General features: G+C 46.9%; 1 protein-coding gene across 6 annotated transcripts in view; it reads right to left on the bottom strand.

The window, feature by feature from the left end:
• Nucleotides 1-22,863, bottom strand: part of LOC116981222 (prominin-1-A-like) — a 50,075-nt gene that overhangs the window by 10,580 nt on the left and 16,632 nt on the right. For all 6 annotated transcript variants that reach the window (XM_033034072.1, XM_033034076.1, XM_033034071.1 and 3 more), the window contains exons 7-20: nt 20,642-20,731; nt 18,838-19,034; nt 18,262-18,336; nt 15,154-15,217; nt 14,099-14,258; nt 12,559-12,711; nt 11,033-11,156; nt 9,530-9,618; nt 7,738-7,822; nt 6,282-6,428; nt 5,044-5,115; nt 3,325-3,414; nt 2,352-2,405; nt 886-966 (exon numbers count right to left, since the gene is read on the bottom strand). In XM_033034072.1, coding sequence (XP_032889963.1) covers nt 886-966; nt 2,352-2,405; nt 3,325-3,414; nt 5,044-5,115; nt 6,282-6,428; nt 7,738-7,822; nt 9,530-9,618; nt 11,033-11,156; nt 12,559-12,711; nt 14,099-14,258; nt 15,154-15,217; nt 18,262-18,336; nt 18,838-19,034; nt 20,642-20,731 — 1,481 coding nt within the window. The remainder of the gene's footprint in view (nt 1-885; nt 967-2,351; nt 2,406-3,324; nt 3,415-5,043; nt 5,116-6,281; nt 6,429-7,737; nt 7,823-9,529; nt 9,619-11,032; nt 11,157-12,558; nt 12,712-14,098; nt 14,259-15,153; nt 15,218-18,261; nt 18,337-18,837; nt 19,035-20,641; nt 20,732-22,863) is intronic.

Genomic DNA, 22,863 nt, shown 5'->3' with positions numbered 1-22,863 from the left:
CAATGAAAGTAAGCATGCAGGTACAGCAGGCAATGAAGAAAGCAAATGGCATATTGGCCTTTATAACAAGAGGAGTTGAGTATAGGGAACAAAGAGGTCCTTCTGCAGTTGTACAGGGCCCTAGTGAGACCACACCTGGAGTATTGTGTGCAGTTTTGGTCCCCTAATTTGAGGAAGGACATTCTTGCTATTGAGGGAGTGCAGCGTAGGTTTACAAGGTTAATTCCCGGGATGGCGGGACTGTCATATGCTGAGAGAATGGAGCGGCTGGGCTTGTTTACTCCGGAGTTTAGAAGGATGAGAGGAGATCTTATTGAAACATATAAGATTATTAAAGGTTTGGACACGGTAGGGGCAGGAAACATGTTCCCGGTGTTGGGGGAGTCCAGAACCAGGGGCCACAGTTTAAGAATTAGGGGTAAGCCATTTAGAACGGAGACGAGGAAATATTTTTTCACACAGAGAGTTGTAAGTCTGTGGAATTCTCTGCCTCATAGGGCGGTGGAGGCCGGTTCTCTGGATACTTTCAAGAGAGAGCTAGATAGGGCTCTTAAAGATAGTGGAGTCAGGGGATATGGGGAGAAGGCAGGAACGGGGTACTGTTTGGGGATGATCAGCCATGATCACATTGAATGGCGGTGCTGGCTCAAGGGGCCGACTGGCCTACTCCTGCACCTATTGTCTATTGTCTATTGTCTATTGTCTATTATCTATGATTCTCCCATTTCCCTGCACATGGGTTGCACATGCGCTGTGGTGTCCCCAGCCTCTCGCTTTGACCTTCACCGAGCATTTACAGATACTTCAAACACAGGATCACCTTCTCCTCAACACAGATACAATGAAAGAATTTTAGAATTAGACCAAATGTTTTGAGGTGCTCACATTTGTAACGATATCTGACCCTTTCATCTGGAGGACACTTTGGGCAGATTCTATCTTCCGTAGCGTCGTGTTTACCATTATCTGAAAAACAGGTTAAACCACAATCAGTGTAAGTAGAACACAAGGAACTGCAGGTACACAAAAATGCTGGAGAAACTCAGCGGGTGCAGCAGCATCTATGGAGCGAAGGAAATAGGCAACGTTTCGGCCCGAAACGTTGCCTATTTCCTTCGCTCCATAGATGCTGCTGCACCCGCTGAGTTTCTCCAGCATTTTTGTGTACCTTCGATTTTCCAGCATCTGCAGTTCCTTCTTAAACACAAGGAATTGCAGATGCTGGTTCACAAAAAAAGGCACAAATTGCTGGAGTAACTCCAGTAACGGGTTGGGCAGCATCTCTGGAGGATATAAATAGGCATAGTTTTGGTTCAGGATCATAACCCATAATATCGCCTATACATAATCTCCAGAGATGCTGCCCGACCTGCTGTGTTACTCCAGCACTGTGTCATTTTAAAAATAAATCTGTGTAAGTAGTCAATGTATACAATAGTCTTACCACATTATTGGTACACAAACTCCATTCTTCTCTCTTTGTTTCCTAAGATACGCTTCAGATAATGGCAATCCATGTTTGAAAAACCCGCCAAGAAACTAGCGCTGCGCATGCGCAGTACAGCAAAGGCAGCATTTCAGCTGCCTTCAGCTCCCCTTGAAATTGACGGCTTGAAGCAGCGCCGACGGCACGTGAGCTGCACATAGCTTCGCGTGTTGCAAGTGCTGCGGATGAAAGGCACGGAGAGTTATGCCCACCCAAGAGATCGATCTCTTAGATAGCCATAATTCTCCCATGCCTTTACTATTTATATTTAGTAATTACCATTTTATAATATTAGTCAGGGTAGGCAGTGCCTACCTTGCCTACCTACCCTGACGGCACTTGCCTGGTACCAACTTGTACGTAGTAACACTTTATATGAATACGTTACATATATAACATTAATTTATATAACACCATCAATGTATATAACACCAACTCATATAACATTTAGTTTATTATTGTCACGCGTACCGAGGTACAGTGACAAGCTTTTGTTTGCATGCTATCCAGTCAAATAAATCAATAATGAATACAATCAAGAGAAAAGACTACACATGAAAACAATCCTTAACAGTGTTACTGCATGTAACACCATCATGTGAAATACTATTATTATATTATACCATTGCTGCACACAACACCATCATTGTCTACAGCGCCGGTGTCATGGTATGCACTAAAGAGTTCAAAACTAGTTTGACACACAGCAGATGATAGCGTCTCGTCAATCGTTATGGGCGTACCATCTACAGAAAAAGCACGGCATGGCACCATCACAATACATCTACCGTAAATCTCAATTGAATGAAAATGTCAACAACAGATAGCTAAACAGCAAAGGTACAGCTCTAAATAGTTGGCCCACCTCGAGATGTGAAGTACCTCCTCGCAGGCCCCGTATGTTTTCTTTCACTGTTTTCTGGAAAATTGGAAACCAAATCTTGTTAATACAACACAAAGTTGATCGATGGCAAAAAGGGCTCATGGTGTGCTTGCCTTCATCGGTCGGGGCATTGAGCATAAGAGCGAGGAAGTTATGTTGCAATGTTTTAGGACTTTGGTTAGGCCGCATTTGCAGTATTGTTCGCAGATCTCATCACATTACAGGGAGGATGTGGAGGCTTTGGAGAGGGTGCAGAACAGGTTTATGCTGCCTGGATTGCTGATTGTGGATGATCAGCCATTATCACAGTGAATGGCGGTGCTGGCTCGAAGGGCCGAATGGCCTACTCCTGCACCTATTGTCCATTGTCTATCAGAGGGTATTAGCTACAAGGAGACACAAGTAATTAGTGTTTAGCTGCAAGGAGAGGTTACTTTATTTTCTCCGGAGTGTTGGAGGTTGAGGGGAGACCTGATATGAGTTGGTCTTGGCATCATGTATAGTGTTTGTTTTAGTTTTAGAGATACAGCATGGAAACAGGCCCTTTGGCCCACTGAGTCCATGCCGACTAGCAATCACGTGTACACTAGTTCTATCCTACACACTAGGGACAATTTACAGAAGCCAATTAACCTACAAATCTTAGGGATGTGGGAGGAAACCAGAACACAAGGAGAAAATGCACGCGGTCACAGTGAGAACGTACAAACTCTGTACAGACAGCACCCGAGGCCAGGATCAAACGTGGGTGTCTGGCGCTGCAAGGCTGCAACTCTACCGCTGCGCCATTATGCCGCTCCTAAAGGCCACTGACATTGTGGATGGAGGGGCCTGTTCCTGTTCTTTGTTCTATGTTCACATACTGTCCCTCACCACTCTGGCCCTGTGCTCATTACTGAAGGGATGCACCCTGTGTTGTAGTGCAAATGTTTGACCTGCCCAGTGTGAAACTTACTATATTCGGCAGCATATTGCTCTCGATCCAAGCGTTCAATTGCTTCAGTCTTTCTGCCTCTTGGCTGAGCTCAGTTTTTTCAGGGTCCGGCTGTAACAGAGTGATTGGTTACATCTTAAAGTGAAATATACCCAAGCGATCGCCATGTCACCAAATACTGTTGTTTCAGCTGAGGAATCAGAGCCATAGAGCGATACAGTGTGGCAACACGCCCTTCAGCCCTTCGGCCTAACTTGCCCACACCGACCAACATGTCCCAGCTATACTAGTCCCACCTGCCCGCCTTTGGCGCACATCCCTCCAAACCTGTGCTATCCATGTACTTGTCTAACAGCTTCTTAAACGTTGGGATAGTCCCTGCCTCAACTACCATCTCTGGCAGTTTGTTTCATACCCCCACCATTCTTTGTGTGAAAAAGTTACCCCTCAGATTCCTATTAAAACTTTTCCCCTTCACCTTAAACCCATGTCCTCTGGTCCTCGATTCACCTACTCTGGGCAAGAGACTGTGTATCTACCCGATCTATTCCTCTCATGATTTTATACACTTCTATGAGATCGCCCCTCATCCTCCTGTGCTCCAAGGAATAGAGTCCCAGCCTACTCAGCCCCTCCCGATAGCTCAGGCCCTCTGGTCCTGGCAACATCCTCAAATCTTCTCTGCACCCTTTCCAGCTTGACAACATCTTTCCTGTAACATGGTGCCCAGAACTGAACACAATACTCTAAATGCGGCCTCAACAAGGTCTTATACAACTGCAACATGACCACCCAACTAATATACTCGATACACTGACTGATGAAGGCCAATGTGCCAAAAGCCATTTTGAGCATCCTGTCTACCTGTGACTCCAGCTTCAAGGAACCATCAAGCACTTGCACTCCAAGATCCGTATGCTCTACAACACTCCCCAGAGCCCGACCATTCACTGTGTAGGTCCTGCCCATGTTGGAACACCTCACATTTCTCTGTATTAAATTCCATCAAACATTGGGTAGGACAATCCTATGTTCTGAAGGAATAAATACTTTATCGTTCCCCATCAACCTGAATTATAGGTTCAGGCATAGCAGAATACCCCTGCAATAGCCCCACCCTAAAGTTGCCAGAAATTCAACCCAAAACATCAAATGTCCATGGTGTACAGATACAGGATAAAGGCTATAGAGATAAGGTCCAGTAAAATCCCATTAAAGATAGTCTGAGGGTATCCAAACAAGGTAGATGGTAGCTCAGGACCGCTGTCTATCTGGTGATGGGGTGGTTCAGTTGCCTGATAACAGCTGGGAAGAAACTGTACCTGAATCTAGAGGTGTGTGATTTCACACTTCTGTACCTCTTACCTGATGGGAGAGGTTCTGGCCTTTCCCTCCCCCCAGTCCCCCCCCCCCCTCCCCCCTACATTCATTCTGTAGAAGGGTTCTGATCCAAAAGGTCACATTCCTTTTCTCTAGAGATGCTGCCTGACCCACTGAGTTGCTCCAGCATTTTGTGTCTAACTTTGCATGAATCTTTGTTTGGTGAACAGGCCAGTTTGACTGTTCCCAACGGCCGTTGAATTTGACACTCAAGCAGTGCCTCCACTAGACAACACTCGGCCCCTCTAGTGCTAACGGTTCTCGCTCCCGTGCTAGCACGCCTCTCACCTGCATGATGAGGACCAAAGACAAGGGCAATAAAGAGAGAAAAATGGGTTGAGGATGTGCGGGTGGACTGACCAGGATCTTGGAGAGGTTCTGTAGCTGTTCCGCAGTAACGAGGAGATCCCTCTGAACTAACGGCAGCTCCAGCTGGAAACAAATAGGGAGATAAGAGAGGTATCAGAGAAGTCGTGAGACCTTTCTCACCGAAACACGCCTGTCCTTCCTCAAGGACACATCAAGCCCGGAATATCCTCCAAACCTGTCCTATCCATGTATCTGTCTAACTGTTTCTTTGGGATAGTCCCAGCCTCAACTACCTCCTCTGGCAGCTTGTTCCATACACCCACCACCCTTTGTGTAAAACGGTTACCCCTCCTATTAAATCTTTTCTCCTTTCCCTTGAACATATGTCCTCTGGTCCTCAATTCCCCTACTCTGGGCGAGAAATTCTGTGCATCTACCCGATCTATTCCCCTCATGGTTTTATACACCTTTATAAGGTCACCCCTCATCCTCCTGCGCTCCAAGGAATAGAGACCCAGCCTACTCAATCTCTCCCTATAGCCCAGACCAGTATACACCAGATTCAGTGAGAGACAACCTCCAGCAAGTCCTGGTGCTAACTCTCACCTCCCCATGTATGCTGATACCAGTGGGCATAAGTACTGTAATAAATATTGTAATAAATAGTGGGCATGTGGGCAATAGTGGGCATATACCCTTCTTCAGTCTGAAGAAGAAAAAGGGTCCCGACACGAACCATCATCTATTCTACCTGACCTCCCGGTGGCTCAGCACTTCAACTCCCCCTCCCATTCCCCGTCCGACCTCTCTGTCCTGGGTCTCCTCCATGGCCAGAGTGAGCAACACCGGAAATTGGAGGAACAGCACCTCATATTCCGCTTGGGGAGTCAGCATCCTGCGGGCATGAACATTGAATTCTCCCAATTTTGTTAGCCCTTGCTGTCTCCGCCCCTTCCTCAGCCCTCGGGCTGTCTCCTCCCATCCCTCAGCCCTCGGGCTCCTCCTCCTCCTTTTTCCATCCTTCTCCCCGCCACCCCCTATCAGTCTGAAGAAGGGTTTCGGCCCGAAACGTTGCCTATTTCCTTCGCTCCATAGATGCTGCTGCACCCGCTGAGCTTCTCCAGCATTTTTGTGTACCTTCGATTTTCCAGCATCTGCAGTCCCTTCTTGAACACATCATCTATTCATGTTCCCCTGAGATGGTGCCTCTGGTTACTCTAGCACTTTGTGTCTTTTTTGAAAACGAGCGCTTGCAGTTCATTGTGTAAATGTACGAGAGAGTGAATTACCTGTTTGGAGAAACTGGTGAAGTTTAAATCTTTAACGCCAGTGTTTAAGACATCCTTCATAATATTCTTGCCCTCGTCATCCAGCAAGGTAATATCCGATAAATCAACAGACAGCTTTTCAAACTGGGCATAAATATCCCTTTTGTACTGAAAAAAAAAGGAAATTAATTTACTGAACCTCAATAAGAATGAGCAATCGAAGAACAAAGTTACTAGTTATAATCAGTCATACAGCATGGAAATAGGCCAAACACATCCATGCCAACCAAGATGCCCTATCTATGCAAGCCCAACCTGCACGCGTTTGGCATATATCCCTTTAAACCTGTAGTCAAAGCAATACGGCACAGAAACAGGCCTCTTCGGCCCAGCACGTCTATACCGACGAAGATGCCCCATCTAATCCTGTCCCAGTTACCCGCGTTTGGCCCACATCCCTCTAAACCTTTCCTAATCATGTAACTGTCCAAGTGTCTTTTCAATATTGTCATATTACCTGCCTCAACAGGTCCTACAACCCATCCCACCCCACCCCCACCCAATGCGCACCTTTCATTTCAACCCCCCCCACCTAGCCCATCACCCAGTTCCTTTCTGCTCATCTACCCGCACAATCCGTTCGACACCCACCCCTCCCTTGTCAATTTTGTGTCACATGTACCGAGGTACAGGGAAAAATGTTTTTGTTACGTGCTATCCAGTCAGCGGAAAAGGCTGTAGAGTAGAGGTTTAAAAGAGTGGAGTGATTGTAATGCATGATTGTAGATCCATGTTTGGCACTTGGATGCCATCTTTTTTGCTGCATCCTTCCCTTGTTCCCTTCTACCCACTATCCCTGCTTCCACATTTCACTCACCACCCCTCTCATCCGTAGCAAATTCTACCATCTGCACTCTTTCGTCTCACCCCCAACCTCAGTTACCATCATCATTTAAGGGCGGCACAGTGACACAGCTGGTAGAGCCACTGCCTCGCAGCACCAGAGACTTGGGTTCGATCCTGACTTCGGGTGCTGTCTGCGTGGAGTTTGCATGTTCTCCCTGTGACTGCGTGGGTTTCCTCCAGGTGCTCTGGTTTCCTCCCATATCCCAAAGATGTGCAGGCTAATTGGCCTCTGTAAATTGCCCCTAGTGTGTAGGGAGTAAATGCAAAAGTGGGATAACACTTAGTGTTAGTGTGAACAGGTGACGATCGATGGTCGGCATGGACTCGGTGGGTGCATCTCTAAACTAAACTGACACATCTGCCAATCCCAAAGACGTGTGGGTTTGTAGGTTATTTGTCCCTCTAGTAAATTGCTCTTAGTGTGCAGGGAGTGGATAAGAAAGTGGGATGATATTGAACTAGTGTGATTGGGTGATCACTGTTCAGCGTGGTCTCGGTGGGCAGAAGGACCCGTTCAATTATATATCTTTTAATCAATACAATCAATAAAAAAAAAAGACTCCACACATACCTGGCTGATGTTTAGATTCTCATCCAGATTAAAGTTCTGATCCAGGTTGAGGGCTTTCCAAGCTGATGTGTTGTTCTGACAATCACTATGTACAGAGAAGGAGTTTGGCGTGTGAAAGATCACAAGAAGTCCACGGACAATGAAATGCTTCCACCCAGGGTTCCTCTCTCTCACCCCATACGTCCCCCCCCCCCCCCCCCCCCCCCCCCCCCCGTCCGAGAGTCCGCTCACATTCCCTTCACCTTCCTCCCACTATTTCCAGCTTTGGCCATTTACTTGACCCTCCCCCAGCCTTTCTATCACGTGACCAGGTCATATGATCCCGCTGAGAGGCAGGAACCAGCCAGATGGGCTGAATGGCCTCTTCTTGTTCCCATGAATTGGGGATTCCCTGATCCCAGAGAGGGAGCAATGTCTGGGAATGGTGGCCGGAGAACAAAGATTGGTTGCCCATGGTTGTTATAACCCCCAGGGTCCCTCATAAAAGACCGGATGTAGAAACAAAAAACTGCAGATGCCAGTTTATACCAAAAATAGACCCAAAGCGCTGAAGTAACTCAGCAGGTCGGGCAGTGTCTCTGGAGAAAAAGGATGGGTGATATTTCGGGTCGGGACCCTTCTTCGGACTGAAAGTAGGGGGTGGAGGGAGGGGTATGAAGAGCTGCTGGCAAGAAAGGACCGGGATTAATCAGGGCCGGCCACAATTGACCTCGTCAGGGCGGTGCCTGGTCGCCCATTGTTGGTTAGGGAAGGAGTGATCACAAGAGGCAAACAATTTGGTGTTCTGTTGAACTGGTTTAAATGATTCAGGTGGAGGAAGGGGGCAAGGGGGGAGGGGAGTGCGGGTGGAAGTGGAAGTAGAAGTTACTTAAAATTATGGAATTAATGTTCATATCACTGGGTTGTAAGCTACTGTTCCTCCAATTTGTGTATGGTCTCACTCTGGCAATGTAGGAAGCCCAGGACAGAAAGGTCCGTTATGGCAAGTGTGAAGGTGTTGGGATAGGATGACAATGGACCACTGTGTGACAGCCCCAGCTAAGCTCAGGAGATCATGGCTGAAGTTTCCCCTCATTGAGTCAGAAGTCAGGCAGCATCTCTGGAGGACATGGATTGGCGACGTTTCTGGTCTGGACACTTATTCACTTATTCTGCACTCTGTTTACTTTCTTGATATTGCACCTCCTGATTTTCTCATGTTTCATTGTATTTTTTTGAGATACAGCATGGAGCCAAACCCTTCAGCCCACAGGGTCCACGCCAACCATGATTCATACAACCACACTAGTTCTATATCCTACAAACCAGGAGCAACTTACAGAGGGAACAATTAAACTGCAACCCCACACATCTTGGGGATGTGGGAGGAAGGCGGAGCACCCAGAAGAAACCTTTGGATGCTGTCTGTGTGGAGTTTGCATGTTCTCCTTGTGACCATGTGTGCTGCGTCCGAGAGCTCCGGTTTCCTCCCACATCCCAATGATGTGTGGGTTTGTAAGTCAATCACCTCTCTGTAAATGGCTCCTAGTGTGTAGGGAATGGATGAGCAAGTGGGAAAACATAGAACTAGTGTGAACGGGTGATCGATGCTCAGTGTGGACTCGGTGGGGCGAAGGGCCTGTTTCCACGCTGTATCTCTAAAAACTACAAAAGTACATTACATTAGGGGGTGCAAAAACAAGAAAGGTAACGGAGTGTGGAATATATTCTGAAATTTTTAAACTGAAAGTGAAAAATTATGTTAAAAATTAAAAACTAAAACAAAATCTTGTAAGAATTAAAAAATACTGACCGGTACACATTGCTGATGTTAAGATTACTTTGCAGTCCAAGGGTCTCTTCTAAGTTGATTTTGTCCATCAGTCCAGAGGTTTTAATTGCCTGTGATGCAATGATTAGTCATGGAGTCATAGTCATGCAGCATGGAAAAGGCCCTTCAGCGCAGCATGGAAACAGACCCTTCAGCACAACTTGCCCACACAGACCGACATGCCCCATCTATACTAATCACACCTGCCTGCATTTGGCCCATTATCCCTCTTAAGTTCTGATGATACAATTGTGTGGAGAGTGATTGGGCTATTCTGTGGTTCACACAGATCTCAACAACCCCCAACTCCCCTGTACATTTTTGGAGCAGAGAGCAAATTAGAATTTAAACATTAGAGATACAGCGCGGAAACAGGCCCATCGGCCCACCAAGTCCGAGCCAGCCAGCGATCCCTGCACACTAGCACTGTCCAGCACACTAGGGACAATTTACAATTTCACCAGAGCCAATGAAACTACAAACCTGCACGTCTTTGGAGCGTGGGAGGTAACCGGAGCGCCCGGAGAAAACGCGGTCACAGAGAGAAGGTACAAACTCCGCACAGCCAGCACTCGTAGTCAGGATCGGATTCCGGTCACTGGTGCTCTATCGCTATGCCCCTGTGCCGCCCTCAAATGAACATGGTTGGCTTGTTTCTGTCTGTCAAGTTCAAAGTCCTCTATCCCTAAAGCCCTCGCATCCTGGATTCAGTCCCACTGGATCGCAGATTCAATGAAACGTGAACACTGCCATCTTGTGGCAGAGCACAGTACTATCCAGATATGAGGCCCGGTGAGAAAATAATGTGACCTTTCACTTGGGCAGTGACATATAACCAAGAGACCATCAAACAAAACCTGACCAGGAGGAGGCTGAGGGGAGGATTAATACTGGGGTTTAACATGAGTAAAGTGGAAAGGTGGAGTTGACAGAACATTTTTCCAAAATACTTTATAGACTGCAAAACATTGCAGAGATGTGTAAGGAGGAACTGCAGCTGCTGGTTTAACCCAAAGATAGACACAAAAGGCTGGAGTAGCTCAGCAGGACAGGCAGCATCACTGGAGAGAAGAAATGGGTGATGTTTCAGGTCCAGACCCTTCTTCATTCTGTCAAACATTGCAGAGAGTTGTGGATCCAACCCAGACCATCGCACAATCCAACCCTCCTCAAAAATCTATCAATCTCTGCCTTAAAAATGTCAATTAACTAGGCCTCCACATCAATGTATTCCACAGATTCACCACCCTCTGACTGAAGAAATTCCTTCTCATCTTTCTAAAGTTACATCCTTTTATTCTGAGGCTATGGCCTCTGGTCCTAGACTCTCCCTCTAGTGGATATATCCTCTCCACATCCACTCTATCCAGGCCTTTCACTATTCAGAAAGTTTCAATGAGGTCCCTTCTCCTTCTTCTAAACTCTACCCCAGTGCTGTCAAACGCTCATCATATGTTAACCCAATCATTCCTGGGAGGATCTTACCTGCAGCAATTCCTTGTTGTGCCAGGGCTTGCACACCAGCGAGTAGACATTTCCGCCCACGAGGAACATGATGAACACAAGAAGTATCAGCAGCCAGGAGAAGATGAAGCTAAAGCCCACTCCCCTGTGGGAACAGAAATGGGAGCAGGTGAGGGGAAACTCCGTGAGCAAGGAAGCTAAAGAAGAGGATACAATTATGACTTTTGACAATTGGGAAGAAATATGGATGGGAAGGGTTTAGAGGACTAGGGGCTAAATGCGAACAAATGGTGACAGCCCAGAATGCCAGCTTGATCGGCATGGACACGGTGGACCGAAGGGCCTGTTTCCGTGCTGTGTTGCTCTGGGGCTCTGGGATTCGAACAAAGAGTCGTGGCTTCTCCATTTTCATTCAAACTTGGGACATGGGAGTCACTGGCAAGGTCACCATTTTGTTCCTGTCTCCCACAGGATGTAGGACAGGGGAATGTTGGACAAGGTGGTGTAGGAAAGGACGGTGATATTTTTGTTTTGTTTTGTCTTTTACCAAAAATAATATAAATCAACTATTTAGAAAAATAAAGACAAAAATACAAACAAACCCACCACCATAAGACAAAATGAACAAATATTCTTAAATATTAAATCACTATTTTCCCATCCTTATTGAGGAGACAACCCAGGGTATTGGGTTGTCTCCCAATATTTGATCACCCTGTTACAGGAAAGATGTTGTCAAGCTGGAAAGGGTACAGAGAAGATTTACGAGGATGTTGCCAGGACTCGAGGGCCTGAGTAGGGAAAGGTTGAGCAGGTTAGGACTCTATTCCTTGAAGCACAGGAGGGTGAAGGGTGATCTTACAGAGGTGTGCAAAATCATGAGAGGAATACATAGGATGAATGCACAGTCTTTTACCCAGAGCAGGGGAAATCGATAATCAGCAGACATAGGTTTAAGGTGAGGGGAGAAAGACAATAGGTTCATGAGGGACCAATATTTTCACTCAGGGTGGTAGGTATATGGAACAAGTTGCCGGTGGGGAGGTAGTTGAGGCAGGTACGATCTAACATTTAAGAAACATTTAGACAGGTACACGGACACGTTTCGTTTAGAGGGATATGGGTCAAATGCAGGCAGGTGGGACGAGTGTAAATGGGACATGTTGGTTGGTGTGGGCAAGTTGGGCCGAAGGGCCTGTTTCCACGCTCGTAGAGCTGCTGCCATACATCGCCAGAGACCCAGGTTCGATCCTGACCACCGGTGCTGTCTGTAAGGAGTTTGCCCGTTCTCCCTATGACCACGTGGGTTTTCTCCGGGTGCTCTGGTTTCCTTTGACATTTCAAAGACATGCGGGTTTATAGGTTAATTGGCTTCTGTAAATTGTCCCTAGAGTGTAGGGTAGAACTAGTGTACAGGATGATTGGTGGTTGGCGTGAACTCGGTGGGCCGAAGGGCCTGTTTCCATGCTGTAACTCTAAACTCTAAATTAGAGCAGGTCACTACCGCCACAATGTAAAATGTAAAGGGAAAGATTCTTTTGCCTTACGCCATGAGGAAGTTGCCCCCACAGTGGGAGGAGGAGCTCCGTTGGGTGGGGCCCACGTAGGAATTGAGGAACGCTGTTCCCATCAGCAGGCCGGAATAATTACACACAACTATCAGGAGAATGATACACGACAGCACAATGCAGACGATCCATCTGAAATATGGAATTAACAGCACAGTTACTGAATGTGTAGGGTGTATCAGTGTTACAGTGTAGGGGTGCATCAGTGTTACAGTGAGGGGTGTATCAGTGTTACAGTGATGGGTGTATCAGTGTTACAGTGAGGGGTTCGTTTGCTCGTGTGTCAGGCGACGTACAGCTCGCTGTTGGCTTCTGTCGTTGTCCAACATGTTGACAGAGTGCATCGTGGCATCGTTTCTGGGGTTCGCCACGAGGAGACATCTGTCATGATCCCCACAGTGAGGGGTGTATCAGTGTTACAGTCATGGGCGGAAATCCTGGGAGGGGGGGGGGGGGGGAAGGACACGTCCCTCCCATGTTTTGAGAGGTGGTGGACAATCCCCCCTATGTTTTGTAATCCGAATTTTGAAATTCGGTTAAAAAAAAACTATTAAAATCTCCGTTCCGCGAGACAGTGGGGATGTCATTGTAAAGCGCTTGTTAAATGTCTCTATTAACACCGTATTAACACGTTGTGCCACCAATTGTGTTTTGACCTTCCAAAGCTGTCTGATGTGGGTACAATTACCATTTGAAGTAATTGGATGTATTGGTGGATGGGAAAGATTTAAACGGGTATCGGTTTTAAACGGGTCAGGTCATTAAGGAATCCGGTCGAATGGGTTTCCTGGCTGGTAAATCACTCATTCGGTCACTCACGTTATTTAGTATGTTTTCCCATCTCTCTCTCTCTCTTCCTTCCAAGATTGGTTCTTCTGTTTGCCTTTATTTGCTTCAGTTTTATTTGTTTGTGTTATTTATCACATTGTAGCTTTTGAAAAATTCAAGCGGGTATCAAACGCTTTCTAAGGGCTGTATTGGCCCATTTGTGGGGGCCTTTCATTGCCTGGCATGGCTTAAAATCAAACTGATGCATCGAGGCGATCGAGGCTCCCGATGATGAAGCCTCCGCCGGCCGATTTTAAGCCGCGCCGGGCGATGAAAAGCCCCGCGAATGGGCCGACCCGGGGCGGACGAAGCTGGAGTTCGGAGTTGGTCACCAACCAGGGACCTGCGAGCTCCTGATGTTGCCGTCCACAGCACGGCCGAAGCCTCCGAAGCCGCACGCTTGCGTGTGTGTGTGTGTGTGTGTGAGTGTGTGTGTGTGTGTGTGTGCGTGTGTGTGTGTGTGTGTGTGTGTGTGTGTGTGTGTGTGTGTGTGTGTGTGTGCGCATGCGCGTTCGTGCGTGTGTGTGTGTGTGCGCATACACATGGCCGCTAAGAAATTGTGCCCCCCCCCCATGTTTTGATAGCGATTTCCACGCCTGGTTGCAGTGAGGGGTGTATCAGTATAACAATGAAGGGTGTATCAGTGTTAGTGAGGGGTGTGGGTGTAGTTTGTCTCTGCTCTTTGCCTCACCTGTATTTATTTGCCTGCTGGATCTTTGGCCTGTTTTGATTTATTGAGTTATTGATGGAGTCGATCTCAGAAGTGATTGAATTTATCGAGTTTAATAATGGAAACTCCTGTTTGATGTTTTCTATCTGAGCTTCAATGTCCTTTACGCTCTCCTTCGCTTCTACAACACATTTTAAAAAATCAAGATTTATCCAAAGGATGTGATTTTTCAGAGTAATCATGAGCTAATAGCCAGGTAGAGGAATGATAAAGAATTCATTGAAAGGCAAACTCTGTAACACTCTGATACAATCCACACCCCCACACTAACAATGATACACCCCTCACTGTAACACTGCTACACCCCACATAACACTGATACACCCCTCACTGATACACCCCACGATGTAACAAATACACCCCACACTGTAACACTGATACACCCTACACTGTAACACTGATACACCCTACACTGTAATGGCAACCGTGAAGAAGAGCAAAGCAGAGCTCAGGCAACAGGTGCACCCTGCAGTTGTAATACAGCAGCGGAAAGCATACTGGAGGAAAGACTACTTCGAAGACAATGCAGGAGTGATAGTAAATAACATAGGGGAAATGAAAGGCTCGGCGATCACAGGCCCAGTGGCCAAGGAGTGTGCAGATCTGTGGCCCAGGATCGCTTCCAACGCTGGGAGCATTGCATAATAGTTGGAACGTTTTCCTGTCAAGATTTCTGTACAATTCAATGAATTTTTACCCAGCCAGAAAAGAGAAAAAAAACGGGGGAAAAAACACTGTAACACTGCTACACTCCTACACTGTAACACTGATGCATCGCTCAATGTAACATTGATGCACCCTACACTGTAACACTGATACACCCCTCACTGCAACACTAATGCACCCTAGACTGTAACTCTGATACATCCCACATTGCCCACTATTACACTCTGCTGCACCAGTTGTGTGAGAGTATATCACCACTTGTAACAACTGTATGGACCCACACACAACAACTGCCCCTGGGCTGGACACATGTTACATGTACCATAAATGTAACACAAGCTAGTTCTCACCTGACACGATGCTCGCTGACTGGTTGGTTACCCTGGCTGGTGTGTCATTAAACGATCTGTAGCCCTTGAGCAAAAGCAATAAACACAGGTTAGGATTGCGAGCGTGGGTTGAATCTGAACATTGGCAAGTCAGCGGTTAATGATTGATCACTGATGTACTGTGAGAAACATAACGACGGACCTTGGAGTTATTGGCAATGAACATGAAAGATAACAATAAATGTTACTGTGATGAAGTACATGAGTATAATTAGCAGTAAGTGCTTCCTGGGAACCATGCAGCAAGTTCTAAATTGTGGTTTTATGCTCCAATCTATACTACAGGTAAGAGAGAGAGACAAGGAACTGCAGATGCTGGAATCTTAAGCAAAACACAAAGTGTTGGAATGGACTGACAACATGTTGGATCTTTTGTGGGCGGCTGCCTCACGGGTGCCAGAGACCTGGGTTCGATCCTGACTACAGGTGCTGTCTGCATGGAGTTTGCACGTTCTCCCCGTGACTGCGTGGGTTTTCTTCAGGTGCTCCGATTTCCTCCCACGTCCCAAATACGCACAGGTTTGTAGGTTAATTGACCCTCTGTAAATTGTGTAGGGGGTGGATGGGAAAGAATCAGGTCTTTCAGAGAACATAGAACTAATGTGAACATGTTGATCGATGGTTGGTGTGGACATGATGGCCAAAAGGTCTGTTTCCATGCGGTAACTCTAAACAAATGATTCGGTTTTCCACATATGTTTATCATCGTATGTCACGGCACCTTTTTATCCCCCCCCAAAAAAAAAGTGCACAACTCTGTATCAGTCTGAAGAAGGGTTCCGATTCAAAACGCCACCTGTACATTCCCTCCACAGATGCTGCCTGACCTGCTGAATTAGTTTGTTTGTCGCGTGCTGCGTGTTATCCGGTCAGTGACAAGTCTATACATGATTACAATCAATCCGTCCACAGTACAGATACAGGATAAAGGGAATGGCGTTTAGTGGAAGATAGAGTCCAGTCAAGTCCGATTCAAGATTGTCCAAGGATCTCAAATGTGGTAGATTGTAGCTCAGGAACACTCTCAAGTTGGATGTTTCAGTTGCCTGATGACAGCTGGGAAGAAAGTCCCTGAATCTGGAGGTGTGCGTCTTCACGCTTCTCTACCTCCTGCCTGATGGGAGAGGAGAGGAATGTCGTCCAATTAAAGATAGTCCAAGTGTCTGTAGTCCTTGTGCCTCCAGTCTCTGTATCCATCTTTATTTGTCATCTGATTAATGCTGTTATAAACTTACATCCTGGGTATAAAATAATTCCATATTTCCCTCCTGTTTGCTCCCTCACTAGGTTTGTGCTAGGATTTCATAATTTTCTGACCTGGGATACACTGCCTGAGCTTTCTTCATCGGCATTTGAGGGCACTGGGCCTGTAGTTACTGGAGTTTAGGAAGATGAGGGAGGACTACAATGAAACTAACCGAATATTGAAAGCCCTGGATAGAGTGAATGTGGAGAGGATGTTTCCACTAGTGGGAGATTCTAGGAGCAGAGGCCATAGCCTCAGAATTAAAGGACATACCTTTAGAAAGGAGATGAGGAGGAATTTCCTTAGTCAGAGGGCGGTGAATCTGTGGAATTCATTGCCACAGACGGCTGTGGAGGCCAAGTCATTGGGTATTTTTGAAGGCGGAGATTGACAAGTTCTTGATTAGTACGGGTGTCAGGGTATACAGGGAGAAGGCAGGAGAATGGGGTTGAGAGTGAAAAATGGATCAGCCATGATTGAGTGGCGGAATATACTCGATGGGCCGAATGGCCTGATTCTGCTCCGATAACATGATTTTATGAGGTTATGAACTTCACCTTGAGAAGTGTTCTACACAGGAAGTGGCGGCGCTGCCCTGGCAGCAGCGGCTCACCTGCAGTCCGTCTGTTTTTGCTTTTTTGTGTTGTTTTTTCAGTTTTGGTTAGTCTAGTTTTTTGGTTTTTTAGTTTGTGTTTGGGGGGGGGGGGGGGGGGGTTGAAACGGGGCTTGCTGTCTATCCCTGCGGGGGAATGCGACCTTTTTGTCGTATTCCCCTTCTCTGCCTCCGTCTGCGCTGAGACCTAATGGCGGAGCTGGTGACCTCGAGGCTCAGGAGGCAGAGCCCGCCAGGACTCGCCCTGAGCTCGCTGACGTGACGACGGTCCGGCTCGGGGCTGGAACAGGGCTTCCGTGAGGGACTGTGACGCTCCCGTGAGGACGGCCGGCCCGAGGAAGGAACGGTGCTCCCGTCGGAGTGGCCGAGCTCGGGGAGGTACGGCGCTCCCAGCCCGAGGGAGGAGCGGCGCCCAGTCGGGGTGGCCCAGCCCGAGGGAGAAGCGGCGCCCAGTCGGGGCGGCCCAGCCCGAGGGAGGAGCGGCGCCCAGTCGGGGCGGCCCAGCCCGAGGGAGGAGCGGCGCCCAGTCGGGGTGGCCCAGCCCGAGTGAGTAGCGTCTCCCAGTCTGGTTGTCCCAGCCCTAGGTAGTATCGGCGCCCGTTTCTTTTCGGCCCAGCCCGAGGGAGTAGCGGCGCCCAGTCGGTGGGTGGCCCAGCCCGAGGGAGGAGCGGTGCCCAGTCGGGGCGGCCCAGCCCGAGGGAGGAGCGGCGCCCAGTCGGGGCGGCCTGGCGCGAGGCTGAGACGGTAACGGCACTCACGTGAGGGCGATCCGGCTCGGGGCTGGAGCGGTGGTCCGGTGGCTGGGACGGCATTCTGGTGGCGGTGACCTGAGTCCGGGGTTCGGCCGCGAGCAAGCGGCTGCGTCGGCGGGACTGGTGGACGACAGCTTCGACCACCCCGGGCCGCGGTGATTGAGCCGCGGGACTGTTTTTAACATCGCCCGGTGGGGTATCGCCTCAGCGCAGAGGGAGAAGAGGAGGGAAAGACTGCAGACCTAAGACTTTTGCCTCCATCACAGTGAGGAGGTGCTAGGTGGACTCGCTGTGGTGGATATTAATATGTGTTTATTGCTGTTTTTTATTGTATTGTATGTATGACTGCAGGCACGAAATTTCGTTCAGACTTCGGTCTGAATGACAATAAAGGAAACCCTGTAACCCTGTGAGCAGAGAGCTGGTGCGAGTGTGGTTAGTAGTCAGAGCTTCTGTACCTTTTGTACAAAGGATTGGAGATCGGATTTCACAACCGACTTCATGGCCGCCATCTCCTTGTCCATGTTGGGAATCTGTTGAAAGAACAGAAAAGAGTTGAACGTTGTGATCATCCAAGATGGCGGCTGCGGCGATGGCGGACTGAGGAGAGGATCGGTGCCGGTGAGTGGGCTGGGGGCTCAGCACCCGTGCCCTCGCCAGCACTGCGAGGGATCATAGACTCAAAGAGCGTGGAAACAGGCCTTTCAGCCTAACTTGCCCATGCCGTCCAACATGCCCCATCTACACTAGTCCCACCTGCCACTTGATCCATATCCACCTAATCTTTTCCTATCCATGTACCTGTCCAAATTATTTTTAAACATTGTCATAGTACCTGCCTCAAGTACCTCCTCTGGCAGCTCGTTCCATATACCCACCCATCCTCTCCACATCCACTCTAGCCAGGCCTTTTGCTATTCGGTACGTTTCAATGAGGTCCCTCCCCCCTCCTCCCCCCCCCATCCTTCTAAACTCCAGCAAATACAAGCCCAGTGCCATCAAACGCTCATCGTGTGAGTGGGATGGGTCCTTACCTCTGAGAAGTTGGGAATGACTATGAGGCCGTTCACGAGATCCTGGCTGCTGGCACAAGGTGCCCCACACCGAGTGAACGTGTCGTTGATGTCCTGTTGGATGGCGCTCAGATTCAGCCGGAGTTTCTCTTGCCCTTGGATCAGGTTTGCTGCCGTGGCATTCACCAGAAGCAGCCTGCCATTCGTTCTGTTGATGTCTGCAAATGAAACATTTGCAATGTTTGGGCAGGAAAAATTGAGCCACGACCCTAAGGATCAGACGCTGAAATTCCACTAAATAGGACACAAAGTGCTGGAGGGACTCAGCGGGACATCTCATGGAGAACATGGATAAGTGACATTTTGGGTTGGAATCTTTCTTCAGATTCTTCCACACAACAGCTGCTCCCGGTCACAGGACAGTGGCACAGTGCCCGAGAGCCAGGTTCAATCCTGACTACGGACGCTGTCTGAACGGAGTTTGTACTTTCTCCCTGTGACCGCGTGGGTTTTCTCCGGGTCCTCCTTTTTCCTCCCGCATCCAAAAGACATGCAAATTTGTAAGATAATTGGCTTCCGTAAATTGCCCCTGGAGTGTAGATGCAAAACTAGGATAACATAGAACTAGTGGACTCGGTGGGCTGAAGGGCCTGTTTCCACACTGTATCTCTAAACCAAACTAAACTAAACTAAACTATCAGAGGATGTGTGTAGAGCCTAGACCAGTATAGACACGAAGTGCTGGAGTAACTCAGCAGCTCAGGCAGCATCTCTGGAGAACATAGATAGACAACCTGGAAGGATCCCAATATGGGTCAGACGCAGAACGTAAATACTGGGATTATCTTAAAAAGGAACTTTGTTGGGCCTGGACGAGTCTGGCCTTGGGGCTTGTCACCCTGTTGTACAGCTCTATGAATCTGTGAATTGGGTAGATCTTTATCCATTCTAAGTCATTGGGTGTTGATAGATTCTCGTTTCGTAAAGATGTCAAAGGTTGCAGGGAGAAGGCAGAAGAATGGGGTTGAGAGGGAAAGATAGAAAAATAGGAAATAGGGTATAATATGGAATAATTATTCTTTATTTATATGCCTATTTAATAAAAGTTCAGTATATATAAAAATATATATATATACACACACACATATATATATTTCTACATATATATACACACACACACACACACACACACACACACACACACACACACATATATATATTTATGTTCATATATATATATCTATCCGTGCACAAACGCACACACACGCACACACACTCATATATATATATATATATATATACTAGACCAAGTGCAGACCCGTTGGGTCTGGTCCCCAAACGTGCTTCAGACCCCAAGTACGGGGTGTGTTGTTAACAAACTGAACTCACTGTGTAATGAAAAAAGTCAAAATGTTTTGAGGAGTGCATCAGTGAATGTAAAAGTGAATTAGCTAGCGAAATGGAAAAAATGACGGAAATTCAGTGTGTGGTGCTGGTGGACCAAGGAATCAAATAGGCTGAATCTGACATCCACACACTAGATAGATAGATAGATAGATAGATAGATAGATAGATAGATAGATAGATAGATAGATAGATAGATAGATAGATAGATAGATAGATAGATAGATAGATAGATAGATAGATAGATAGATAGATAGATAGATAGATAGATAGATAGATAGATAGATAGATAGATAGATAGATAGATAGATAGATAGATAGATAGATTTGATTGCTCTGTTTCGGGACCTCTGACAACAGAACATGTTTTATAACACTCGACTAGCAGTGTACTATCATATGAGTTTCCTGTGGTCATTACCTTGTGCCAGCTCTGACGCTGTGTTTAGAGCAGGGTACACACTGTCACCCAACGTCTTCTTGACGGCTTCACCAAGACTCGAACCAATATCTGTAAACGATAACAACAGTTTCAAACCAGTCAAAGCAAAAGAGAAAACCAGCTTTTGGAGGCAAGATCATCGACTGCAAAATGCCACCACATTGACCTCATCACTACAAGTGCAGCACTTTGCAAGACTGTCCACATTGACAGAGAGTTGGGGGGTTGGAGAAGCATGGGTGGGCAAGGAACCCACAGATTTAACAAGGGTACTTTGAAAGTCATCGTGGAAACCTCGCCCTTTGCTAAGTGCATGACCTTCTCCAAGTTCTCCAGGAATTAGTAGGTTAACCTATGATTAGAGTTTGTCAGCACTGGGCCTGCACTCGCTTGAGTTTCGAAGAATGAGGGAGGACTTCATTGAAACATACAGAATAGTTAAAGGCTTGGATAGGGTGGATGTGGAGAACATGTTTCCACTAGTGGCAGAGTCTAGGACTAGAGGTTATAGCCTCAGAATTAAAGGATGTTCTTTTAGGAAGGAGATAAGGAGAAATGTATTTAGTTAGAGGGTGGTGAATTATTCGCCACAGAAAGCTGTGGAGGCCAATTCAGTGGATATTTTTAAGGCAGAGATTAGCAATGTTACAAAATTTTGAGATTTAAATAATCAGGCCTGCAATTTATCCCATCAGATAAAGCATAAAAAGAAGTTTAATTTGACACCTAATTCACTTTCATATCTTCAGTATTAAAAAGGTTATGGCCATTTTCATACTCGGAAATTAGCATCTTGTTCCCTATTGCTTTTCCATTGACTGAACACAAAAGCTGTGATCGAGGACAGTCAAAAGCCCATAACTTTCTTAACAATTAAGGGAACTGAAATAAATTTTCAGTTATTATAGATTGAAGCATTCTGAAACAAATATGAAACAATCTTACTTGGATGACCTGAAATTAAAGCATATAATTAGTTAGTTACCTAATTGTAGCTAATTACAAAATTCAATTACTAGATCTAAACATCTATCCATTTCTTGAGAAAAGATTAACATTTTTAAATAGCCTAAGTGCCCAAATAACATTCACACAAGAATTCACAATATAACATGATTTTAAAATCTCATTGTCATGAATTTATAGGCCAAATGGAAGGAATTTAGTGTTTAATTCCTGTAAATTAATGGCCATTTTAATCATCTTGCGGGTGGGATTTTGTGGAACACGATCGTTTGGAACGTTGCATTTGCGGTGAATTTAAACCCCATATCGGCAGGAAAAACACTGCTGGTTCGTATGGGGCCTAAATCACCTTTTCGCAATGTAAAATTTGGATTAAGGTAATCCTAAGAAGCACGTTTATATGTAAAATGAACGGCTTACCTTTAGCTGTCCCGTGCGTGAGATCTGTCCCTGTTATCGGCGTTGACGGCTTTAGAAGCTGATTTTTATTTTACTCCAGCGCTGAAATTGTCCAGCGATGTTTTAAAAAAAAATTCCCAGCGCCAGTCGGAGCAATTCTTCAGCATAAGCTAACAGCCCGAGAAAATAAAACTCTGGCAGGCAGGAGAAAACCGCATTTTAACCCCGCCAAAGGCGCCAAAGTCGCGCACACGGCCAGTGACAGAACTGCAGAGCCGCTGAAGATAAGTTTTGTAACATACCTACAGAAATAGATAGATTCTTGATTTGTACAGGTGTCAGAGGTTATGGGGAGAAGGCAGGAGAATGGGGTTAAGAGGGAGAGATAAATCAGCCATGATTGAATGGCGGAGTTGACTTGATGGACTGAATGGCCTAATTCTACTCCTATTCCTTATGACCTTATGACCTTAAGTTTCTCCCAGTCCCAATGTGAAGATGGAGACACAAGCAACTATAGATACTGGAACCCTGATCAAAAAACACAATATGCAGAAGGAATCGAGTAGCACAGTGGTGCAGCGGTAGAGCTGCTGCCTTACAGCGCCAGAGACTGTGTTTGATCCTGACTATGGCCTGTACGGAGGTTGTGCGTTCTCCCTGTGACCATGTGGGTTTTTTTTCGGGTGCTGCGGTTTCCTCCCACACTCCAAAGACTGACAGGTTTGTAGATTAATTGGCTTTGGTAAAATTGGAAATTGTCCCGAGTGTGTAGGTTGGTGCTAGTGTACGGGGCGCTCGTTGGTTGGTGCGGACTCGGTGGGCCAAAGGGCCTG

The sequence above is a fragment of the Amblyraja radiata genome, chromosome 15 (assembly GCF_010909765.2).
Source record: "Amblyraja radiata isolate CabotCenter1 chromosome 15, sAmbRad1.1.pri, whole genome shotgun sequence".
NCBI classification, from domain to species: domain Eukaryota; kingdom Metazoa; phylum Chordata; class Chondrichthyes; order Rajiformes; family Rajidae; genus Amblyraja; species Amblyraja radiata.
The sequence above is the reverse complement of the archived record's forward strand: the minus strand, read 5'-3'. Positions and strand labels throughout refer to the sequence as shown.